This window comes from Leptosomus discolor, chromosome Z, assembly GCF_034619465.1.
Source record: "Leptosomus discolor isolate bLepDis1 chromosome Z, bLepDis1.hap2, whole genome shotgun sequence".
Classification (NCBI taxonomy): Eukaryota; Metazoa; Chordata; class Aves; order Leptosomiformes; family Leptosomidae; genus Leptosomus; species Leptosomus discolor.
Window position 1 is genome coordinate 74,915,927 of NC_141419.1, and position 26,266 is coordinate 74,942,192.

Below are 26,266 nucleotides of genomic sequence, written 5' to 3' on the forward strand. Positions count from 1 at the left end.
TGTTCTAATGACTTATATTTTTTCAGTTAGGCTGATGGTTTAAAATAAAACATGAAATGTCATCAGAAAAGTAAAAAGCTCTGGTTAACAGCTTATCATAACTAAAAAGTGAAACACTTAAACAAAATAAAAGTATGCTGTATAGAAATGAGTTGTGGCTTGAACAACTTCTGAGTAATTTTATGAAGCCAGGAAAAACGACCTCATGGTTAACAAACTGGCTGAATAATAACAAATATAAGTATTTCCTCTGCTGCCACAGACTTTCTATGTGTGCATAGGTGAGTCACAAGTCTTTCACAATTCTGTTCCTTTACAAAACCATAATAGGGTAACAGCACTGTTATGCCTTCACAGAGGCACTATAAGGAAAAAACATTTACAGTTCTGAGGCATTCAGATGCTATGGTGAATTTAAGTCTTTCAAACAAATTGGCAAAACAATATGTTTTCTTAAAATAAAATCTGCATCTGACATGGGACTGAAAACACCTCTGCAAATATTAGTTTATATTCACTGTTCAAGAAATGGATTTTTGCCTTCCTTCAAGGACTATTTAACTCACAGGATGAATAAAGCAGGGATTCTATCCACAACTACTCTACATAATTTTTTTTGCTTCCATTCAAGTATTCCTTCTGTACTCAGAACAAGCTCAACTCACCTTGTGCCCTTTCAGATAGGGTGAACTTTCAGGCATGCAGAAGAGCACAGCAAGCAAGTCTGCCCACTCAGTGGCTCTCCCAGGCTCCACAAAGCATAGCCACCCATGGCGTTCCCACAGAGGGCTTTGTCCTCTCCTCTGAGTCATGCTGCTACCTTCAGCAGAGTTATGGAATAACCACGTTTCCCACAGACACAAGGAGAAATTGCAATCACTTTCAAACTTAATCCTACTTGCTGCATTCACGTATGTCTCAACCTTTCCCAATAACTACTCTCTCTATTTTAGGAACTAAATAGAAGGGACTTAAGAGTGACAGCATCTTTCAAACAATAAAGAACCTTCTGGCACACTTTCAGAGTTGTACTTGCCAGCATGTTCAACCCAATCTGTGGTCTCTTGAAGAAAAAAAAAATCTTTATAAAATATATTACTGCTTTTTAAGCTATTACCATAAAGTCAGTGCTAAGTTAAAACCTTTTGGAATACTGCAATGATTTTTTTTTTCATTTCAGTCACATTTGTATCAAGAGGATGTGCAAATTTTCCTGGCTTCCTCGGCAAAGCAAAGCTTTTCTGCAAATAAATAAGTCTTATAGAACTCAGTAAGTCTCCTCTAAATTTTCTTATCTATTTGCAATCAATACCAAGTTGTCTCATGCTGAGGCAACATCGCACTTTGTCAGCACACCTCCATTTTCTTCCGTTAATTTTGTGTGGCTGCAAGTAATACAGGAAGCTCTCAAGGACAAGGCACAGCCCAAGAGCCCGGGTGAGAGAGATCCTTGTGGAAGGAAGGCAAGTGCATGAAAGAAAGGAGGAAACTGAGAAGTCTAAATAGAAAGAAAAAAATTCTTAAAGCGACCTTTTGCTATCTACATTTCAGTGTATTCTCATATAAACTTTTAATCTTTGACACAAAATAAACATCATTCGTTAAGTGCTTATTTAGTATGCAAATTATTCATCACTTCTTAAACTCATAAGTAATAAAGATGAGGTGTGATTTAATAATACTAGAAGAAGCTTGCCAGTGCTGAATTTCCTATCTGTGCTCTTTTGTTAATTATTATTTTATACACTTTAAACTCATTGGATTAAATAGCTACACAATAAATTTACAGTGACAGTTTATGAAGCACCCTCCTGGCTACTCCAAGATATACAACAAGAGTCAAACTTTCAGGGTACCTCTAAAGATTTTCTGCATAAATATGGACATTACAATTGGCAGATACAATTCTGCCCTGCTTATCTGAGTACAGTGTGCAATCAGATGGGCTTGAATGTTTTGTGCATACATTTTTAGGCCTGCCAAAAATCTGTTTCAAGTTCAAACAGTTATGTAATTTAATGGATCAATCCTTTATGATCCGTTTGACCATAAAAACCTCTTTCTTGGAGTATCCTGGGTTCAGCTGGACACACTAAAATGAGAGGAAAGAGAAGTCCAAGGTATTTCAGCAATTTTCACCCAAAATTCTGCAGGTGCTTCTATCTTCTGAATTGCATTACACTAGTTACCGTATATTATTTGGTGCATTTTTTAAAGTTTGCATGTTCTGCTTTGGGAACTGATAGTTTGTTTTCACAGAACTGACATAAGGAGGAAAGCTTGAAACTCGTAAAGTGATAAAAAAGACTAGGATTGCTACACACAAGCTGACTTGTTGTATAATTTGGAATGAAAAATGATTCCACATACATAGGTATATAAAAATATGATTATGCATTTTCCATATTAAAAAATGTTAGAATCTTTGAATTCAGTGACTCTCCAAAAATAAGTAACATTTGAAAGTATGTCCTTGAGTGTGACAAAATGCCATAAGGCTCTTTATACTTCCTTCACAGGTGTGACTTGATTTGCTTCTTGTTCTGCTTCTTGTTTTGTTAATGCACCAGAGTTTAGAAAACTTTGTGACCATTGCATCTAAGTTTATAATTCTACAGTAATATTTTTGAGGCAGACCTGAGCAAAAATTGCTTTTTTTTTTTTCTTCATTTCTCCATTTTCTTCTTTAGTGGTCTTTTGAAAAATCCAGCCTGCAGAAAACAAAAAGATGACTAAGAACTTTCCAAAGCGTACAACCCATATTGGTAGCATTCGTATGCTGGCCCTCAGCAGTGTTTTAATACTTTCAGTACAGTAAAAAGTCATTTAATATTTTATTGCTGAAGTACAACATTGTTTTTTGTGTAACAGAAAAACTAAAAAGACATGTCATGAAAGCAGAGAAAAGTAGTACAGTTAATATAGGGCAAGATTGCTGTATCATTGTTACACTCACATAATGTCAAAGGTTAAAACGTTCAATAATATTTGGTACTCAATTGAATAAATAATACTTTATTTTATACTTGTCAAAATTTTGAAGAGATTATGCATATTGAAATTTATAAACTGTAACCTAACACAAGTATGAACTAAATATTTAGCTTGGAGAAGAGTGCCCACTTGTGGCAATACTTACACCACAGGCCTAGCATCTCTTGCACAGAGAAAACCTGGTTGTCAAAGGCCATTGCCAAAGCTCATAAAAAAAACCCGCTTAATGAACCCTTATTCATACTAAAATATCTTTTTCTTTTCATAACATATTGGCAATACAGGTTTCAATTAGTCAGCACTGCATGTTACACACCAGAAAAATGTGGTGTTATTAGTTATTTTGTCATTTCTGCAAGATTTCCCTCTACTTATTAGATAATATTAGTACCTGTCAGGTTCTAGTTATGAGGAGGACATGGCAGAGAATTTAAGCATAGTTGTTTACTTTCATGAGGACAAGAACTTGCAGCTTACCTTCCACAAAGCAAATATAAGCAGTGCAAGAATCAAGAGTCCAGCGAAGATACTTAGGAGTATAACCCATAAGGGGACTGTACCCGGTGGGAGTTCTTTGGAAATCTTAATCATGGTCTGCAGAAGGTTCAGAATGTAAGCAATAAATAACCTGTCCTTCCTAGTTATCAGCAGAGCAGCACGAATTTTATCAGTATGTAGTGATTTTCTGGGGTACCGCTTAAATGCGAAGGATAGGAATTTGTAGGCAGGAATTGAGGAAATAATCTCCAACATGAAAACCTATATTTACATGTAAACTTCTTACACTTTCTAAGTGTATTAATGTCATGAGGGTAGGCCCTGCTATAGGTCAGCAGTCATTGATATAAAGGATACAGGACCAAAACCATGAGTAGTTGAAGTGTACGTTAGGGATCTTCTTTAGTGCATTCTTCAACACTCAATGCCTGCCTCCCTAAAAGGTGGCAGTGATTAACAAGCTTCTAAACCAATTAAAGGAAGTAAGTGTAAAAGGCTGTGTAGATACTAATTTGACTTTAAACCAGGCATATCTGGTGTCAACTAAACTGAAATAAGGAATATTCACATTTAAATAAATGTGACCATATAGGAGTTTGGATTATTCTATCTTAAGAATTTATTAGAGACACAACTTTATAGTTCAAAAAAGCATTGAAGAGCACTAAACATTCAACTTGAAATTATGTATTAAAAAAAGTTAATTCTGAAATTCCTCGGTTTGTAGAGGCAGTTCTCATTATCTGCAAGCTTTTCTGCTATGTTTTCACTCCTGGGTTGAATTTTGATCTATCACTTAAAATAAATGCATGAATGCAATACCAGCTAATAGTTGACCTGTGATGTTTGTATTTCCAAAAATATTTTGCACAAGATGTAATTCACACTGAATATTAGTTTGCTCTAAATTTTGGGGATATTAACAGTAATAACACATAATGAAACTTTTGCTTAAAAATGTATGTCACGGTAAATAAGCTCCTACATGTACAAGTTATCACAGGACAGCAATGCATTAACCAGTATAAACGTCTTGGAATAAAAAGTATTAAGGAATAATTAACAACTCTAACAAAACTAAAGACATTTCTCTTTATACCTGAACATCACTGCTATAATGTTATATACTATCTTATCTAAGAAAATGACAGGAAACCTCTGAAAAATAGAAGATCCTGTTTCAAATATATATCCTGGGTAATGAAGTGAAAGAAATTATAATAAGGAAATAATAAAGAAAGAAATAATAAAGAAAATACAAAGTACAAAGTAAGATCACTTCTAAATGACCCAGGACAATTCTTAAGCTACTATTGATCCCTTAAAAGACTTTTAAGTATGCTTTTAATTTACATAGGTGCAGGAAGAATTTATACTGCAGCAAGCAGAAATACTTCAGAGAGTACTTCTTCTCATCCAGTACACTGGTGGGTAATGGGATTTTGGTATCATCATCTGACTAATTCTGACACTTCTACAGTAATATGAAATCACTTACTTTTATTAGCAGTAGGATAATACATTGCAACAGGTAACAATCAGTTCACTAGTAACAGATGAAAATGAATGATTCAGTAGCACAGTAAATCTTATGAAAAGTAAATCCATGAATTATCATGTTCTCACCTCCAGTTTTTGATGGTCATTTCTCAAAATCAGTGATGAGTTCTCACTCCTAAGTAATGCTTTCACAACAAGGGTTAAGCTGTGAATACTGGCCTGGAAGATAGAGAAATGGCTATGGTTTGTAACAAGGTACTTTGAAGTAGAAAGTAAAACTTAATGCTAAAGATTTGGGAGATGCTGAAAAATGTGGAAGTCAGTGAAGCCGCTCACGTGTGTCACCTTCAGCACACACATCATTGCTTACAAGATAGCAATACGGCTTTGAAAAAGTAGAGAGCAGAGATTTCAAAGAAATGCCGATTAATCTTGGAATACTACTTTGGCCACAGGGACAGATTTGGGCTTTCTAAAATTCTATATCTCCGCTCCTTTCCTGTTATTTTCCAGAGAAAAAAAAAGGCAGAAAACAGGAACTCAGTATCAGAAATTTATCGACTGAGAAAAACAGATCACAGCCTGGTCATTGTTGTAACTATCAGACAATACTGAGGTGTGCTCTGAGGTGGATTCTCTCTCCTGTGCTCTTTTTGATCAAAAAGTCCTTTCTGGACCAGAGAATTCTTTCCAGATTAAAATGTGTTCAAAAATTATATGCTTCTATGTACCCCTCCTTAGATCTGCTGAATTAGAATTTGTGGATGCAGAAGTAGCTATTAAAAAAGAGACCATCAATACAGAATAAGTAAGCGGCATCCTCCTACTACGTTTTGAAATTCCTGTTAAGTTATAAGTATTTACTTTAAGGATAGTAAAATGGATGTAACTTAGTTTTGAGGAAATTTTAAAATAGTGAGAGAAACGATTTCAAATACTAGCGGACGGAGGAGACTTAAGAAAATGAAAGGTATAATTTTAATAGACATTAGAAACATTGGCTTAAGTTTCTCAAACCCAGGAGTATTCTGAATACAAATGAGATTTACTTACTTTTATGATGGTAGGTTTCCATACTCTTAAGGAAACATTCACTTGATATATGTCAGATGGGACCAGAGCACAATTAATAGATGCACAGCTGTATGTATCACAGTCCTATTTGAAAGTCACAAGCATGAATTAATAGGAAGAGACTTTTCACATTACTAAAATAAAAAACAAGTAAACTACTATATATCAGACCATAGACGTGCTATGACAGCAGTACTAAACTGATATTAACTACTGGGGCTTTTTATGTAAAAATGACGCTGCAGTACATAAAATGAGTTGAGATATTCATGCTGTAGTAAAATAGACTCAGTTTTCACAAGCTCACTTAGCCTTGAGGAAGCTCTGCTACTGTAGGTACGCAATGAAAAGCATCAGCAGAGTTTCTAAAGGAGGCAAGTGTTTTTCTGCCAACACAACTATGGTTTCTCTGCAGTGTTTCTTGATCCTTTCAAATTGAGGGCAGCAGAACTATGTTCAACACTTTGGAAACATTTGCTTAGCCTACATATTTATCACCTCTGTGAAGGACTAGGACAAACATGGCAAAATACTCTTCTCATGGCATAGTTTCATTTGCACCAGAAACTCAGTTCATACCTCTCCGCTGAGGAGGTAATATGACAGTTTTCCCCTTGACATGCCAGCATAACTACTGCAGCAAAATTACTTTGCAAGCCTTCCATCTAAATGTGAGAGACTAATCCTTTCCAAATAGGGTCATCAACTACGTTTCTACCAGTTGCACAGAAAATCTGTCAGATCAGAGTGCTAGCATTTGAAAGTATTTTCAATTGGATGTTTAAAAAAGTTGCAAGGGAGATAAGAAGCTTTAAAAATGTTACTATTTATTAATTACAATGGGAATATAAAAGGTGAAAATGTACTTAGATGTCAAATGTGTTACTGTTATTTATATATTTGCTAAATTTAAAAAAAACCCAACACCCCAAATTCAGTTGCACATACAGTTTTGTAGCCAAATAAAAAAGTACAGCTAGTCTACATAAGGCTATTAAGCCAAAGGGAATTTCCATAGGACACAGTTTGAGAGAAGCCTTTATATATTTATTGCAGAAGTACTGAGCTCCCAAATCTGGTTTAATATCTGGGATTACTATATATACTATATGTAGGCTTACCATAATTGTATCCTTTGTAGGTTCTTTTATTTTTGGCAACACAAATGGTTTCCCAGTGCTGATCTTTAAGGGATCTACAGGGTAACTAGTTTGGCAGATGGCATTCTGTTAGCAGAAATACAAATATTATTCATCTGAATATGCAATCTATTACAAAAAAGTGCTCTGGAAACAAGCCAACATTAATAATGTTTAATATTTAATAACATTAATAATATTTATCACTAAATGCAATAAAATTGCATATTGCAAGAGTGCAGAATAGGAAATTCAGATGGTGTAGGTATTGAGTACCATTATTCAAACAACAAATGAGCTGTTTATGAGATAATTTAACCTAAACTCTATCCAGCTACTTAAACATCTGTAGAAGTAAAGAGAGCTTCCTGCAAGGTGACCACTAGAGAAAAGTTTGCTATTAAAAGAGCTAAATAGCTTTTGCACGGGAATCCACAGAGGTTCTGCTTTAGCAAGCAGACAGGCAGTTTAGGTGCAAGATTCAGGAGCCTCTACTGCAGCGCCCAGGGAGGGTGAGTGGGTGCTGGAGCATTGATAGACCTCCATGGCTTCTTCAAAGGCAGCTGGGAAATTCCGTGGTGTCTTTAGCACAGAGGAATTTGTTTTTTCAGTCAGGTTCATTCACTTTCAGGTTTCTAGCATGTAGAGGATTGCAAATCCCCTGCAGTGCACTTTGGCACGCTACTTTCACCAGTGTGTAGGTAGTGGTAGGTAAATTACACACATAGAAAAAGCACAGATTTGACAAGTTTATGTGCAAACTTGGGTCAAATGTGATGACTGCCTAGGAATGAAAATAAACAGGGGAAGGAATTTAAGAACAGACACAATTTCTTTGTATTCCAAACATGAAGTATTTTGGGGTTTTTGAATTATTGTTTGTAGTCATTGTTTTAAAGTGAACCTTGAACTTTCATTTAGACCATTTGGTTTGTTTTTCAGTGGTGTAACACCTCAAAACTAAGTGAAATATTTGGAGAGGGGTGCATATGTGTGTTTGTCTGAGCGAAATATTTTAAAAAAGAAAAAAAAGAGGGTTTGGTCACCACTTAGTGATATTTGGGTTCTCCAGCCATCCAGTTATTGATATAGCTTGTTTTAATATTTACAGATTTGGAATCATGGGATTTGCTGGAATTCTGACCATCAGCTGCTCTGGTGGAGTGAAATGTGAAAACTCAAATGAGGGCTGCAGTGAAGAGCATTTGAAAGACACGACCTACCATCCCCTTCAAGATGTCTCAGTGCCTCAGAGAAGGAAGAAGCCAGAGAGAGAGAGAGCAGACATGCAGGAAGGCTAATTTCAGTAACAGAAAGGACTGAACAGGAGATTAAGCTCTAGCTGTACACAGCAGGACTACAGCATTTGCAACAAGGACTGCTGACAATGGAGATAATCCGAGGCTCAGCAGGCAAAACTTAGAAACTCCTGTCACTCTTATCTCATGCTGGACCTCTCATCACTTGGCAATATATCAAATTAAACTTGTTATAGACCATTTATTGTTCAACACCATCTTAAATTTGCTTGTTTCCTTTTGAGAAAATTTATCTCTCTGTCTTTTCATGCACATCTGCACATACGCTTGAAACATATATCTCGTCTTTTAGACTAAAAGCAGTACCTGCCTTGAAGCAGGGGATAGCCCCAAATGTTTGCATTTTGCTGTTCCTTCCAACAAAATTTTCAAATTTAAATTAATCATAAAAATACAAATTCCTAGCTTACTTGGGAATGTGACAATGCAGTAAGGTAGAGAAGAGTGTTCTTGGCTGCTGTTACATTGGGAAATAAGATCTGCAGTGTGAGGTTTGGCATTGGAAAGTGTTCACCTTTTTCAATCTAAAAAAAAAAAAAGAGAAATATTTTGATTAGTACTTTCCTTATTTTGTTGGTGTTTGACTATGAGTGTTTTCCTTTCCTGTGTTTTTATTTTCTTCTGTGTTTTTTTACTTTTCCACAGCCAGTTGTGCAAAAAGCGGTATGATGAACTCTTACTTCTTCCCAAAGAAGAGTCTGTTGTGAATTAGCAGACATATTCTTCTGTGGTCTTTGGCAATACAATGCTCTATTGAAGGAAATCAAACGAACAGGATGAAAGGGGACATTTTGACATAAATTTCTTCTTGTTATCTTGCTTACTGAATCCTCTTCCCATGTGGGACTTCTATGTAAGGTAATTTCATTTAGATTTTTAATAAAGCCTCTCCCCTGATTTCCCTGAGAAGATCACAGGACATATCTGTAAGCTGCTGCTCCTTCTGAACAGGACTGCTGTGGCTCAGGATGGAGAAAATGCCTAGGGAGAATTACTGATAGGGGAATTGGTGATCCTGTCTCTGAAGCAGATGAGCTTAATAAATACTGAAGAACCTGTTTAACATTTTTCTTCTGACTGCTTATTTGTGATAAGCTGCTTGCAGAGATGAGTTTTCATTACGAGCTCATAAATGCTATGCACTTTTACAGCAGTCCATCAGCTGTTACATTGAGAAAGCAAAGGTTTTGAAATGAGATTAATAATGTCTTAAACATCCACAAAAGCTTTGTGATTACTGGATTTGAACTTTTAGACTAAAAATAGCAGCTGAGTAAAACACAGTAGGTGGATAAAAAAACCCTTTGCCTTGGCTATTTAGTGAGAGTGACAACTTTCCTGTGGCCCATTTTTTACAGACAGAGGTCGATTCAGAGACTTTTATCCTTTTTAAATGAGCCCCTTGTTCAACTTTGAATTTGACACTGGGAAACAAGGATGCTCTCAAGATAACTAAATTTAGTCCTACTGAAACTTGAGGCTAGGTTTCTACTCCATTAAATATCTCTTCCAAGTGATTTTAGTTTGCAGTATTCATTCCACTAGGAAGATAACATTCTTGGAGCATAGCATTTGCCTTTTTCAAAGCTGACTGAATTTTGGAAACATCTGTTCCAAACCACAATGAATGTAGGTCTAATTCTCATTTACCAGGGTATACTCTCTTTCCCCTGCTGAGTATAGCAGCTCTAAACCCCACCAGAACTACTCCACAGAAGAGATGGACCAATCTGAGAACCTCTGAATCATCTTATTGTGAAGCAAGCAAGAAAAAAAGAGGTGTTACACACAAAATATCCATGTAGAAGGTTTAATATACTGCATAGCTGCTATTTAAGTAATAGGCTAGAACATTAAGTGATTCAAAATGAATGAAATAAAAAAAAAAAAAAAGATGAAGCCAATACCTGTATCATATAGTTTTAATTATTTCTTACCCTATAATGTAGAGTAACTTCATCCCCGATCTGTTCTGTTGTGTTAATAGCAGTAGGGACAGTATCATTTGCTGCAATTATAACATGGTGCTCTTTGAAAACACTGTGGGTTAAAAAAAAACACCACAAAAAACCCCAAATAAGCACACAAACTTCACAAATACTCCAGCAGTTAATAATATAGGTATTTTCTTATTTCATGAATCCCCCAGGACTAGTCTTGCAATTAAGGGCGCACTGCTACTTCCACTGAAGTTCAACTCACCCATTTTCTGAGTAGTACTCATTTTTTATTATGTATATTTAAAATGTTTTGTTCAGGCAAAACTACAAAATGAGCAAACACTTTTCCCAAATTGATACATCAGAGTCTGATTCTGCTGTTCCTATTCTAGCTGTGCAGTCCCTTATCCTGAGTATTGCCATGTGAAACAGGCAGGGTCTTATAAAAGACAGAACCAAGTAAAAAGAGAACAAAACAAGCATATTCTAAATTCAACATTAGTCCCTATGGGACAAATAAAGGCTGGATTTGAACCATGAAATTCATCCAAAATGAATTTGACTTAATTATTTACACCTGTGCACCATGCAATGTAGTCTACTAATAATACTTATAACGTTTTTCAGGGATGAAATTTAACTGAATGCTAGTTATTTCTGAAAGTAAAGTGTACTACAAGACCTGCATTAAATTTTGTGTCTGACTTGATAAAAACAAACCCCTGAGAATCTAAAATAAAGGTTAATTTTTAAAGCTGGAAATCAAACACCACATCATGGAATATTATAGTGATACAAACTTATGGCCATCAGGAAGCTGGAAGTATTTGCTTTTTTATGTACCTCAAATGCCTTTGAATGAATCGAGCAAAGCACAAGAATCAACAAAAGCTGCTGTTGTACTTGCAAACTGCAGATCAAATTTAAATAGATAAAATGGAGATACAGCAAGATAGTGACAGTAACTGCTTCACTATTTCACATAACTGCTCTTTTCAATGAAGCCTGTGCTTCCTCTTTGGGAGCCTAGAAGCTGTCACCTGTAGATACCGAGCACAGCTCAACAACAAAACAATACTATATTCTCTTTGAACACCTGCTATTTACTGTGCTAGCAAATAGAGTACAGAGAAGAACCAATACCTTACAAATATTAATCCTACTTCGTATTTTACTGGAATTGTAACGTGTCCTCTGTTGTCACTCAAGGTCTCAGGCGGTTCTTCACTGTCACTAAAATAAAACAATATATGCCACTCAAATCAGACTGTGCAGACGGAACATCACTACTAGGCGGGAAGGGATCTTAAGAAACTGAAATACTTACAGCTCTAGGTATGAAAATGCTTAACTTTAATTAACTTTGAGTTAACTACTGTCTCCTAAAAATAAATTCAAATTGCACTTTCCAGTAATTAAAACGTTAAGTCCTGCATCAGTCCCAGTTTAGAAATGCATCTTTGTTAAAATTACAGACTGCAGTTGACTGAATGAAAATGAACCAAACAAGAGCCACTACTCTCACACGATCCCTGGATTTTGCAAGGACAGCAAACAGAGGGCAAGTGCATTCCTTTATCACTGACAACTTCTGCAATTTCTGCAATGCTCTTGCTCTTTGAAGGCCAGACCTCTTTGTTTAGCATAAACTGTGATTCATCCTAAAGTATGCAATAATTTTGTAAGAGAATAAACCTTTTCTGAAGGTAAAACTACTGGAAATTATGACTCATTACTGACTCTCAGGCTCTAGATACAAACAGCTATTTATTAAGTCCACTCAGTCCACTGCTGGAACGAGTACGTCTGTAAAGCTGCCAGCTCTACAGAATGTTTAACTACTTCTGAGTTCAGAAAAGTCATCCTTGTTTTACTACAAAACACAGAGCTGTAGAGATTTCTAAGAAAAAAAAAAAAAAGAGAGAAGGTAAACAAGTAATGATTGCAACTAACCTTGTTGCATATACATAAACAGAAGCATTTTCCAAGAGATACGATGCATTGAATTGGAATGATATTTTGAAGGAAATCTGTTTGGAGAAATATGTTGCACATTTTAAAAGGAAAAAAAAATATAGTATGCTAATAAGGTTTGATCAGATGAAAAGTGAGTAAATTTTTGTTACTTTTATCTACGGAATCCTTATTCACATTTTAACATTTTTCTACAAATGAATCCAGTTTTTTGAATTTGTCCCAAGCAAGAAGGAAATCTAATAGTTACCACTTCATAAACATAAGCTTCAAATTTTCAGAATTGAGAAGCCTTAGTAAAACTTATTATACAGTATATTAGAAATACATAGCTAAATAATTCTTAATGGAAACCAACTGGTCTCACAAACAATTTATCAAAACCATTTTTTTTTTCTCTAATGAGGAAGAAACAAAGCTTATATTAAAAAAAAAAAAAAAAAAGAGCCAGGAAGAGGCTTTAAAAAGGAATCCACTGGGGATACAAATCAGAGATTAATTGTCCTCTGAATGCAAAGGAGAGTATGCAATTTCTAGATTTAGGGAACTACAGCTACAGACAAACTAACAATCAAAGCATGAAAGGAGAAGGCGAAAAATCCAGTAAAGCTGGGAAGGGAGCATTGTGGGCACTGGCATTGGGTAATACGCTTATATGGCTGCAAGACAGTAACAGCTGACTACGAGTCCAAGACACGAGGTAAAACATATATGTGTGAGGCAATGTAAGAGGACATCTCTCAGGATCCTCCCTCTGGTATGCATCCACAACACAGACCTGACATGACAGAGGAACAGACAAGACACTGCCAGGAAAGACAGTTGGTCTTATTTGCATGCAATTTGATATTTCTCAATTCAATATCAGAACTACTTAAGTGCGGCTTAGATGCATATTTTCAAAGGCTTAGTTTAGCCAAAGCTCCCTCTCTATCCCAGCAGGAGATATAGACTTACTACTGGAGCTGTTCAAGCTGGAGCTTGATTTTAAGTGGATTGATTGTTGGAAAGGCCTCTCACTCCCCACTGAGATGAAGTCTTGATGCCTGGCTTTGGCCGATCCAGGTTAGCATTTCCATGTACCAGCTTATTCTCTTTTCAACCAAATGACTAAATTTTATATACAAAATAGCCAAAGTTATAGGATCCAACCTGTGGAAAGCCACAGTATCTAATGTCTTATCCATATAGCCTAACCAATATCCCATACAGCTGGATACAGACCCTTTTGGCCAGGTGTGCCTCTTGCCTTCTGACAGTGTCAATGATGGCAATATGCACCTATTACCTCCCCTCATACCACAGCTGACTGCCCAGGTACTGAAGATCTGATTTTTTCCTATCTGGCTCAGTGCAGCTCACGTCAAGGATAGCTTGGGAGACATGCATGGACAGGTTTTGGCATGAACACAGGAGAAAAGAAATTCAGAAGTGATAGGGACTACCCTGGCCTTAGAACCAACAAGTAGGAAGGAGAACATGCATGCGGAGGGACTTTTTACCTCTTCTGCAGGTTTTAGAAATGGATATCCCACTTTACAGGTGATGTTGTGATTAGATTCACAGCTATCTTTCTGTATATCCTAAAGTAAAAAGAAAGTGAAATCATGACCTTGTGATAACTCTTTTTAAATTTTAAGTAAGCATCAAGGGCCTGTTGAACATATATAATATTGCCACTTTTCATTGTCAAAACATTGTAAAAGTCAAAGCGTTAATTGGACTGAAACAAAAATAGGAAGCCACAACTTCTGCAAAACAATTTCCACCTGTGGACATCTACATCAGTTAGTAGCCATTATTCCTTTCCAGTGAAAGTGTTTGGAACATTAGCAATTATATGCAAACTGGACATCATGCAAATTAGTCATAGTGACTAGCAGATTAACATATGTCTGAGTACACAGTTCTTACATGTAACTTTGTAAACATGTTCCTAACTTGGCAATAAAAGTGACATTCATTCTCCATAAGTTATTGCCACCAGGTCAGCAACAGTGCTATGGATCCCTGACTCCTAATGTGCAACATCAGGACTGTCAATAGAAAACAAACTTATAATGTTTCCCACTTGAACAGAGGTGAATTCATAGCATATCTGCTGAAGCAGGCAGAAAAAACAGCTACTTTGGAAATGCTGTCTGAGGTAGGTATGAGGCCGGGACTGATCTATGCTGCCCTAGCAAGACAGTGCTTTCTCTATACACATGCAAAAGGAGAATTCTAGAGGCTCAGGAGCTGTACTGACAAATAATGAGGAATTTCTGGCTCTACAGATGTACAGATGATTCATGGTGCTGATGTCATCTAAGATGCAGGCACTTACTGTCTATGTGTCATTGTGAAACTTGTGTCTGTAGTTAACGGAGGCTAGGCAAGAGTCCACTCAGGTCAAAGTAAATACACTCTTTTAGAGAGATAAGCGAGGACAGCATTCCCAGGGAATCTCCTTCAATCAACTGACATGATGCCAGGGCATGAAATTCAGGCTTAATAAAAAGGCTTCTTCAGATCTCTCTAGCAATACAAGTTATGATAAAGTGATAAAACCTACCTCAATTCCAGCAAAAATAATATTTGGAGAATACTGAACCAAAACTCTGGTATTATAGGCACTGTCTTTTTTATTCCTCACTGAGAGCTGGATGGTGAATTTATCATTGCGTGACTTTACAATGAATGGAGAAGAGCTGTAAAATAAAGTATGAATGTTGGACACCTTAACTTTTGAATCTGTTTTTAATATAAAGAGGAACTTCTTTCAGTGTCCAGACTATATTGTTTCTGATTTGGAAACTGTGCCACAGCATTATCTTATTAAGACTACAGATTTTATAATTTACATATAAATTTTGTACAGATATCAAGTGACACAATAAACCCAGTGTAGTTACCTGTCTCCAGCTATGCTTGCTTTTACATTCAGAACAAGATCTGAAATGCATTTATTTTTGGCTCCACAATCTTTTGTGAAAGGAATCTGCAACAATAGTATTTTAATTTTCAATTTTATTGCATTTATTATTATATATTATATTATTAAAAGTAAATATTTGCATATAATATATTATTAAAAGTAAATATTTGTATTTAAATAAATTATCTAATTTTATACAAGGTCTTCTGTTTGGCAGTCAAAGAAGTCTTCCCTAATATTTATCAGTGAAACATGCCAATATCCTGTAAAGTGCACAGGTGAAAGTCATGCACAGGTTTTCTACTCATTCCCTTCTAAGTGATTCATCTAGATTAGAAAAAAAGGCAATAGTAGAAGTATGAATGATGCCAACCACCATCAAAGTAAATGACTAACATTCCATTGCGCTCTCTATGTAAAAAACGACAATAAAATTGCTTGTACTCTCTTCTATCTTCAGTTAACTCTGGACAGCTTTAAAACCCCAGGCTGGGTCCCAAGCACATTCAATCAAGCTTTTCATTCCTGAAGACTCATTTAAAGGACACATCTTCTGGACAGACTCAACAATCCTCCCTCTTTAGCCAATTTGTCCATATTACTTTCAGCTCCTGTGTGGGCTATGAATTTAACCTTAACACATTGGTTATTAATACAGAATCTTGCTGACTTACATATTCAGATATTGAATTTGGCAGATTGCTATCAAGAACAGGTCCACTCTCTGGATCAGAAAAATTGAACTCTAGCAAAACCTTTACAGAGTCCTGAAAATCAGGCTTATCCTAGAACATAAAGAAAACAAAATTGCTGTTATGGACATTCATTTTAACATGTAAGGAGGTTAAAATACCCCAACAATGCTGAGATAAAAAATCATTCAGTCGCACTGTCGTCATCCTTGCTAGAGAAGCATTTGAATGCTACATAATGACAAAGCATTTAATGTGCAAGCCAATCCTTATAAATATCTACTACTGGTTTTGTGCATCTCATCTCATCATAAAAATGTCACATAGCCTGACCACATCCAACACAGTTAAAGATCATCAAAGCCCCATCCAACCTGGCCTTGAACACTTGCAGGGACTGAGCATTCACAACATCTCTAGGCATCATGTTCCAGTATCCCACCACACTCACAGTGAAGAATTTCTTCTGAATAGCTAATCTAAATCTACCTTCATTGTTGTGCTTAAAGGATCAGTATGATGAACAGCACGATCAGTACAATATCACCTTGGGTGAAGTCAAATGGAGGCCTGCTATTAGGAGATGTATGGCATATTCAAGCAAATTCTGGGCATCACTTATTATTAGTTTTGAATTATAATACAAGAGTGAAGTCACTAAACATTTTAAATGTGGGTAGTTTACAATATTCATCTCCATTAATTTGGCATGTTAGTTACAATCTGGGTGATTTCATACTCACAGATGCTAATTACATTTATGTTTTGCAGTGAATAAGTATTCTTTATCCCAAACATAATTTGTGAGTTCTTTTACTATATTTTAGCAGGGGGAACTGCACCAATATGCAAACTAGACAACCAGCTCACATGCTTCTGCTGAGTTTTGAATGCACCTAAACGGTTAACCACAACGATTTCACTGCTTGTTTCCACTAAGTGTATTATGCTCTTTCTTAAGACAGGCACAAACAAAGAGACAAAGATACATAGACTGTACACATAAGTAAATAGTTTATATCTACATACATATACAAAGATATAAATTCTAAGTAGTAAAAAAATTTTATATACGCTCCTTAAGTTTAGTTCTAGATGCAGGTTTTTTTGTCCAATTTACAATTATTGGAATACGTTTGGGTTACTATAATGTCAACATCACAAAAACACTTTAAATGATTTACTTGCCAACATGTAGAAGTTATGTTTAATACATTCTGACCCTTTGATAGTTATATTTTTTTGCATTTTCCTCTCATGGCTTTCTGTGAACAAGCTTCGAGATATTTGTCTTTGTGAGTCAAGAGTAATCCAATACTGCAGACCTGCAAAGGAAGTTGAGATCAATATTATGAACCAATTTGCCTCTACATATTCTTTTTTTCCCAAAGTATCTGAAATGCACTCTGAATAGTGAATGTAAAAAAGTTGCATTCCATTTTTGGAGAAATAAATGGATGCCAGCACAGCAGTTTTATAGTGTAAAGATTCCGTAGCTTAGTGCTTATCTACTTACTGGATTCAAATGTATCTTCCTTTGACTTTAGTCTGGTCTTAAAACAAATTGTGGTATTTATGCATATTGTTTTTCTTTTATTTATCTGACAATTTTGTTGTTGGATATTGATGCTTTTGGGTGTAAATTGCATGGAAACATTTACTTCAGCCACATCACGAGACCTTAACAAAAATACAGAGAGAAAGTGCCTTGAAAATAATAGCAGCAACTTTTTTTAACTTAAGAATGAACTTACAAAATGTGCAACATTCAACCTTAAAATACACATATATGATGGTCTAGACAAGTAATGAACTATACACTCTATACGTAGTACCAGTAAACAACAAATTACAGAGAAAATGGTCACAGGGTTTTTCCACAGTGCTGTACTTGTTTCAGAACAGACATCAGATGAAAGGAATTATTTTCAAAAGCGTTTAAGCAACACTATAAAGCCAGTCCCATTTTAAAAGAGACTGAAGGCCCAGACCTATCCTCAAGGATATCCACAGGTGAACATGTTATTCCACACAAACTGGAGGGTAGTGTGCCATCTCTTAGGCTGTGAGTAGATAAACAAGCTGAGATTCACTACCAATTTGCTTCACTTTAACACCCCTTTGCCCCTGTCCCCGCAGTGCATTCCTGCCTCTCCATTTGTTCTGGCTCAGTTTCCTTTTGGCCTTGGGATGGATTATGCCAGCATAGTAAACTAGCAGAAAACTTAGCTAGCAAAATAACTTTCTTTAGATTTGTGATCTAAACAATGCAGTGAAGGAGCATCTCATTGTATTCACACACAGAGCTTTTAGAAAGACACACTACCAGATGGTGAGGGGAAGCCAGCAGCTTGAGGATGGTAGCAAGAGCTGACAAACTTGTCACTTAGCAGGTGAGCTAGATGGAACAGCAGGACAGGGAAAGCAAGAAGCTGTCTTAGCAATTGCCTTACCAGAGAGAAGTAGCTTTAGTTGTGCTTTAGAAATAAGGGATTACACGCTACCTTGTTTATTTCTCTTACTGTTTTTTTTTCCCTCTTCTCCCATAAAAAATATATTGCTCATTATGCTGTCTGAATCATGCTCTTTTACGAAGAAAATGAATTCACTCTTAACCAGAGAGTTTAGTTAAATTTTTCCAAGATTTTCTGTGGGGAGTCAAACTAGAGTTTTCTCATTAGGAAGTCAAATGAGTTTTCTAACTGACCCCTTTACATTTGAACCTGTCCTTGATATTGCTAATAAGATAATATGCAATATAGTGTGAAAAAGAGAACACTTAGGGTTTTTTTCCTATTTTACTTAGTGCCACGAGTTAAATTGATTTCTACTTTGAATATGGTGTAGGAGGGTAAGGTCTTCATATTAGGCTAATAAGGTTTCTAAAACATTCCCATACTTATTGCTGTTGTCTATTAAGTTTTATACTCATTGCTCCAGAGACACACGAAAATATGAAGATTCACAGCCAGTGTCAAAGCATGAGATGAAACCAGTATCCTCACAACAGTCCAAAGAGTACTGCACACAAATTACATTGGTATCCCAAGACAAATGTTTATTTTCTGGCCTGACAGCTGCTGTGAGTATCCATACCAGAAGAGGGCAGCCCCACCAAGGCCTCCAATGGTGACATCAATCAGCCCGTCATTGTTTAAATCCATTTGTCCATGCACAGATTGGCCAAAAAATTTCACTTTTTCCCCATCTCCACCTGATGCAATACGCTGCGAAAAGCATTAAGAGGTTTATGCAGTCCACATTGAAGGATTTTATAAGAACATTCAAGATGCAGTTGTTGGCAGTTAGATGGCTTTTAGACTTTTTAAATAGATTATATTTTAATGTCAAAACTCCTAAAATGGTTACCATGGTGATGAACACACTACACATGTTCAGAATTGCAAAGTATCTACTTTTATGGCTGTACAGAACGTTTCAGAAGGTTTCTAATAAAAACATACAAATATATTTTCTAACAATGTTAGGGTCAAATTTGGTTAAACCCATATGAGTTTAAAAGTACAGAGCATTTTAAAAAAGAAGTTGTTATGACAGGTCAAGTCACAGTTTGATATTATGTTGGGAAGACATGGGAAAACAGGACTTGCGCTACATCACATACAGCGGCTACCAACCTGTAAAGATTTACTTCCTACCTGTGAGTATTTTTTACTGATTGTGTTGCCATGGCCATGATAAATATAAACAGCTCCCCGATGATCATCCTCTAAGGGAGAACCTATCACAATGTCATTATATCCATCAAGGTTGAGATCCTTCACTGCAGCAATTGCAGTCCCAAAGCGTGCACCACAAGGCTCATTCTTAAGAACTTTGCAGGTGTCCTGTTTTAATGGTGAACAGCATGTTTGCTTTATAGGTTCGAGACTCATCTGATATTCAAACTTTGTCTGTGAAAGAACAGATTTAGAGTTTGTGGATTTCCATCAACATTTTAGCAATGAAGGCTTTTAAGAGCTACTGTCCAGAAGACAAACTGATTAATTAAATGAAACAATTACATTCTATTCTTAGTCATCACGTTCACTGTAGAAACTGTGATTCTGTAACTACAATTCAAATGTTCTTTCTGAGCAGCGGGTGGGAAACACATTCTCGCTCCCTATTTTTCTGCATCTAGATGCTTCTACATATTTCTTGAAGTTATGTGTTCACAGGAAAGCATAGTATCATAACACCATTTATGTTATTGTAAGTAAACCGCTCCATTCTTAAGATAGCGTAGAGTTCTTCTAAAGGCATTCTCTTAATTTGAAAAGTAAGCAAAGTTTCTGAGATGGCAATACTGCCATTCCAGAACAAAAGACAGCATTTCTCTTACATAGATTGAATTCTGTCCTCAGTAGACACATAGTCCATGGGTTAGCATATATATCCTCCTGGTCCAGTGTGCATCCTAGACAAAAACCACACATGTAGTATGGTATGTAACCAACCTTTCCAAGAAATTGGTCCCATGAGTTCCATGTTAGAGATTAGCAGCAGCAAGCAATTGCTGCATCTCCTTTATTTGGAGACTGATAAAGGGAAGCACTAGAAAAACAAATTTCAAACCCTCATATTATTGGAGGACATAGAATTCTTGTTTTCTCACCAACCCTATTCACCAGCAATTTGTTGTTAGCCACTTGGAAGTAGAAACTGGAACAGTTCCTTGTTAAATAGATCCAGTCTCTTCAGGTCCTTTTCCTGCAACAGTATTTTAGGAGACCATCATTGCTAGGACATATTTTGATAACTGTTGAAATGATACACAATGGTTCTGGACTATAAGAAGAAAGCAAGAAGGAAAGGTATCCATAAACATTGGAAGGAGAGACTTATCAAATTAAGAGACTGAGGTGTAGCTGGTATATTCCTCAATCTACTTGTGACATGCTTAAAAGCTGTTGGATATATGTGGTTTAGCTCTAGGTTGGTAAGCAAGTAACAAGGATACTAGAGCACACACTTTTAGAATGGATGAGCCTTACTGTTCCTTAATGTGTGAAAGCAAAACCAAAATGTGATAGAAATTAATCCTATAGATTTGCATCTATGCCATATTGCAGCTTACAGGATATATTATCTATGTAATACACTCTTAGAAAAAAAAGTGAGAAAACAAGAGTCTGAAAAGAAAGTTTTCAAAAATAATCTGTATCATACTCAGTTGTCAGAATCATGTTTCTCTGTTTTCAACAGGTCATCTTCCCCAGTTTAAATTATCATATTTCTTTAAAATAAGTATATGAAGACAGTAAGGAACATGTTCTGTTCCTGGTCAATAAACATCATCCTTACCTTGTTCAGACCATAAACATATACTTTTCCTTGCTCTTCTTTCTCAGTTCCCATATACATAGGAGCTCCAACAAGAAGAAGGTCTGTAAATGAGTCCCTATCGACGTCAACTGTGGTAATAACACCCCCAAAGTATGACCCAATCTGGATGAAAATTTTAAGGCATAAATTAGAGACAGAGTCAGCAACATCATGCAACATTTCCTATTCAGAGACCTGTCCTATAGTTGCTTACAACAGTGCCAAATATTCACCATTAGGCAGAAATTTTCTTTGCTACCTAGGAGAACTTTTTGGTCTGTTTGTCTTCAAAGCTGTTTTCTGTTTTAGGGTCTTTTGTCAGATGTTTTTCTTCAAGAATGGTCCATTCAACTTTCAACTCTCCTGAGTTTGAAAGGTATAATGGTGCCTTCTACCTGCTAAGGGGAGTAGGACCTCTCAAGAAAGCATTTGAATAGATGTGTCTTGAGGAAGCTAGGTTTCTCTTCAGTCCCACAGTAATACATAGAAGGAGCAAAATCAATGGTCTTAGGCTTGTCAGCAGAAAAAGGTAGGCCAGTGGACAAAAGTTCCAAGACAACACAGCACAGGCAGTCTCCAAAATTCCCAGACTGACACTTAGAGGGACAAGATCTACACAAAGAGCTAGATACATTCACAGGCTGGGTACAAGGTGTGGGATTTATCTGATTACATTCACTTCACAGCTAAGCTAAACATCCTGTATTTCCTTTACAGTCAACATAAGAAGCAGTCTCTTCTAGTGCAAGATGCATCTCATCTCACAGGATATAAGAATATCTCACAGGATATTAAAAATGCCTACTTTCCTTCATTGACTCTAAAAGGCTTGATTGATAGCTGAGTTGCAGACATCAGCTACAGATGGAAATTAGGTGACCTGAATTCTCCTGAAAGAAGCTTGTACTGCAGCTTGGGGAGAAACAAGTAGGCAGGTCTTCCAACACTCACGTGCACAATATTATACTACCATCTTTAATTATGTGAGTACACGTTGGGTTTTTTCCTGTAGAAACAGCTCTTGGTGAGCTGCTACCCAGTATAACAAGCAGCTATTCAACATTTCATGCTACCCTAGCTGATATTCTTGCACAGAACCCTGGTTGTCATACTCATTTCTGCCAGTGACATGCCCCTGACTCAGCAGGCAGAGAAAATTGCAAGAAGTACAATTAATGCTACAACTACTTTGACACTGGTGAAAGTTTAACCCTCAAAGAGAAAAATTCCAAGCGTTTCTGACTACTGTCGAGTCCACTTTCCATTACTTACTATACCAGAGCACCTACCTAACCTTTTCTTTTGATCTTGCTAACAACTCCCATTTTCATTTGCTCTCCTGATGTAGAGTTCTCACTTGAAATCATTATTTCTATTTCTCATGCCATATTGATCTCATATGTTAATCATGAATGCATACTTACTTGTTCTCCATTTAACCTCTGAAGTACTTGTACCTCTCGTCCTTCCATTTTATAAATGATAACTTGGCCAGTGTGATTGTAGCGTGGCTGTCCTGCTATGTACAGTATGCCTCCAGGTGTCAATGCTGAATTCACAGCATATCCTAGGAAGCAGAAAAGAAGTTAAGATGCAGTACACACAGAATGCACTAGAAATACTTGCTATGATTCAGCACCTTTTTAAGGCTTATTCTACAACTAGATGTTTAGCCCTACCTATGCTAGAGAATAATAGCAGAGTTAATTAAAAGGGCTAGACCTGTATTTCCCTACAGCCATGAGCACCAGTGTGTTATTAAACCTGTTCACAGGCTGGTAAGTCATGTTCATTTTGCCATTCTGACACAGTGTAAGAATATGATGATAACCGATGAAATAACTTGTGAATAGCTGGTTGAAAAGCTACTTTCACACACAGAATCACAAAATGTTAGGGGTTGGAAGGGACCTCGAAAGATCATCTAGTCCAACCACCTGCCAGTCATTAAGTCACTGTCAAACTGATGGAGTCTTCCAAATATGATTCTGGGGGCATTTTGAAACTAGCTCTGTTTAATATTAACGAGAATTTAATAACTTTGGTGAAGGAAGACTTAATAAAATTGCAGATGAATCAAAACTGTGGCAGGGTTTCAAGTATTACATAGGATAGGAACTAAATTTAAAATTACCTTGCCAAATTTAAGATACAAAGAAAAGATAATGGCATGCTGCAAAGAAGATAAACAGTGTACTTAGGAAAAAAAAATCATTCTAGTTTTGACTCTTCATCAGTGAAAATGTGGCTTAAATGAGATAACAGAGCAAACAAAACCATAAGGTGTAGAAAGCAAGACCTAGAGGAGAGAGCAAGGCCACCAATGCTTTTTTGGTAGAAAAGGCTGAGAGGAAAACAATAGCCTGCCAATATGCAAAGCATTATTATAAAAAAGATAGTGGTAAACTGCTGTTCTTATCCATTGAGTGACAGAAATCAGCTTAATTTTAAGCAAAGATTTAGACTGAATATTGTATAAAACTTTTAAACTATCAAGACACAGAAAAACTTTATAAAAACTAGAGGAATTTGTGAAATCTCTCAACAGATTAGACATCTCTATTGGGGAAAGTCTAGATATACTTAGGTCTGTAAGTGTTTGGACTAGTGTTTTGATTGTAGAAGTAGGCTTTTTTTTTTCAAATAACAAGAAAATCATACAGTAGACATGTCAATAAATTATAAATTTTGCCAGGCTCCTAGAATATAAAGTAATATTCTGTAAGACACATTTTGTGAATTAGATTTGAGAGAGGTCTTGTAGCATTTGTTGGAAAGTGTTATAAGACAGGCTATTTCTCTTACCTAGATAGGCTGCAAGAGGTTCATTTCTTTCTGAAAGCCTGTCACGAAAAGTGTCATTATTTGGCATTGAAATACCACTGTCCTTCACCATGAGCACCGTGCCATTCCAGTCATATGCTCCAACTGCTCCAAGCATGATCCAATCCTTACGCAGAGAAAAACAAAAAGCCTGTTCTCTATGTGAACCATCTTTAGACGCTCATTGATCACGATGCCAGCATTTGGGTAATGCTTCCTGTATACTTACATATTTAACCCCACTTTTCCTATTACAGTATGGCAGCTACAATCATAACGTGTCTTGCACTTGTTAAAAATGCACCAAACTTAAAAAAAAATTAAAGAAAGGGCCATTCAGGAAAAGCAGCAGAATGAAACAGAGCTTCTACAACTTCAGACCACCATTCCAGGCCAAATAGAAAGACAAAAGTGATTTAGCAAAGCTAATCAGAGAATACAACACTTAAATGCATTTCCAGACAAACTTTCAGAAACTTGAACCTTTCTCTGTTGAATCCTTGAGTCTCATATATTGCACAAGAGCCTTTTGTCAATGAGCAATGGTTTGCTAACCTTTCTTGCCCAAAGGCATGAACGTAGACTTCTAGATAAAACAGACACCAGAGACCCTGAGTCTGTCAATGCGCCGAGGACTGAAGACCCACTTCTAAAGTGAGGTTCTGATGATACAGGTCGGTTGTTTGTGAACTCAAAGAATATGCTCTACCAAACAGGTAATCTTATAAACAATCCTCGCACTCCCTATCAGGATAATACTTGTTTCTAAGGTATAATACACCATCTGCAGCATCGTGTGTAATACAGTGCAGAGAGTAAAATGAGCAGAGAGTACTTCTGCAATAAATTATTTACTCTAAATCATACTGAAGGATTTTTATTCTTTTTTTTTTTTTTTTTTTAATCAGTGATATGCTGAGCTGTATACAAAGCTATGTGGAATGTTTTCCTCGGTGTTTGTTCAGTTCAGTTACTCCTATTGTGCTCTTTTTCACTGTCATTACTTTTTCACATCTTTAAAGCTTAACTCTTCCCAGTTCTTTTGATTGCATGTTAAATTTTAATTTCATTTGTGTGCACTAAGCAGATCATCACAATGGATACTTTATGATTTTTTAATAATACATAAAATATTTAGGGAGTGATTTTCTGCTAATACAAATTCCCAGGGGTTTTTGCATTCCAGTTTAATATTTACTCCCTGAGAACTGAGGTATTCAATGTGTTAATGGAACCAAGAATACGTTGTGTTACTAATAATGCAGATCATATCCATGACAAAAATATCCTTTTTATCTATCTTCTGTCTCAATTTCACCAGTACACTGCAGTATCAAATTACATATTAATATTTAGAAAGAACAGTTTTATAGTTCATAGAATCACAGAATGGTTTTGGTTGGAAGGAAGGGCCCTTAAAGATCATCTAGTTCCAACCCCCCTGCCATGGGCAGGGACACCTTCCGCTACACGAGGTTGCTCAAAGCCCCATCCAGCCTGGCGCTGAACACTTCAGGGAGGTGCAACCGACAACTTCTCTGGGCAACCTCACCACCCTCACAGGAAAAAACTTCTTCCTTATATCCAGTCTAAACCTATTCTCATTCAGTTTAAAACTGTTGCCCCTTGTCCCTCATTATAGGCACTGGTAAAAAGTCTTTTTTAACATATTAAAGACTATTCTTCTGATAGAAAGTGCTATGGAATCATTAAATTTAGAATTCATGTGAAGAAGATACTTATTCTCTTAAGCTTTCCTTGTTTATAATCATTCTTTACATACTTTCTACAAAACAACTGGATTACGGGAAATTCCAAAACTTCCAACAGCAAACAGGACTGTACAGAGAATCCTGAAACACTCATTCCAAATTCATGCTATCATCAACAAAAATCTACTTTGTAGGAGAACTTCTATTTTCAAACAGTTTGTTTACCTGAGAATAATGAGCACTGAAACCAGCTTGAGACATTTCCATCTCAAATGAGGCAGCCTGCTGGTCTGTTGTGGCTGTTAAACAAAAAAAATTAAGTTTCAAAAATAATTAAGTTTCAATCTAAAAAAGTG

At 36.3% G+C, this 26,266-nt stretch overlaps 1 protein-coding gene across 1 annotated transcript in view; it reads right to left on the reverse strand.

The window, feature by feature from the left end:
* Window positions 1-2,666: 2,666 nt before the first annotated feature.
* Window positions 2,667-26,266, reverse strand: part of ITGA1 (integrin subunit alpha 1) — a 71,146-nt gene continuing 47,546 nt past the window's right edge. Inside the window, exons 10-30 of the mRNA XM_086479778.1 lie at window positions 26,136-26,209; window positions 24,181-24,325; window positions 22,800-22,942; window positions 21,355-21,498; window positions 19,707-19,961; window positions 19,144-19,274; window positions 17,564-17,727; window positions 17,236-17,372; window positions 16,030-16,140; window positions 15,333-15,418; window positions 14,993-15,128; window positions 13,941-14,021; window positions 12,418-12,494; window positions 11,608-11,697; window positions 10,462-10,564; window positions 8,935-9,048; window positions 7,188-7,292; window positions 6,046-6,150; window positions 5,119-5,211; window positions 3,472-3,588; window positions 2,667-2,711 (exon numbers count right to left, since the gene is read on the reverse strand). Of these exons, the coding sequence (XP_086335904.1) occupies window positions 2,667-2,711; window positions 3,472-3,588; window positions 5,119-5,211; window positions 6,046-6,150; window positions 7,188-7,292; window positions 8,935-9,048; window positions 10,462-10,564; window positions 11,608-11,697; window positions 12,418-12,494; window positions 13,941-14,021; window positions 14,993-15,128; window positions 15,333-15,418; window positions 16,030-16,140; window positions 17,236-17,372; window positions 17,564-17,727; window positions 19,144-19,274; window positions 19,707-19,961; window positions 21,355-21,498; window positions 22,800-22,942; window positions 24,181-24,325; window positions 26,136-26,209 (2,456 nt within the window). The remainder of the gene's footprint in view (window positions 2,712-3,471; window positions 3,589-5,118; window positions 5,212-6,045; window positions 6,151-7,187; window positions 7,293-8,934; window positions 9,049-10,461; window positions 10,565-11,607; window positions 11,698-12,417; window positions 12,495-13,940; window positions 14,022-14,992; window positions 15,129-15,332; window positions 15,419-16,029; window positions 16,141-17,235; window positions 17,373-17,563; window positions 17,728-19,143; window positions 19,275-19,706; window positions 19,962-21,354; window positions 21,499-22,799; window positions 22,943-24,180; window positions 24,326-26,135; window positions 26,210-26,266) is intronic.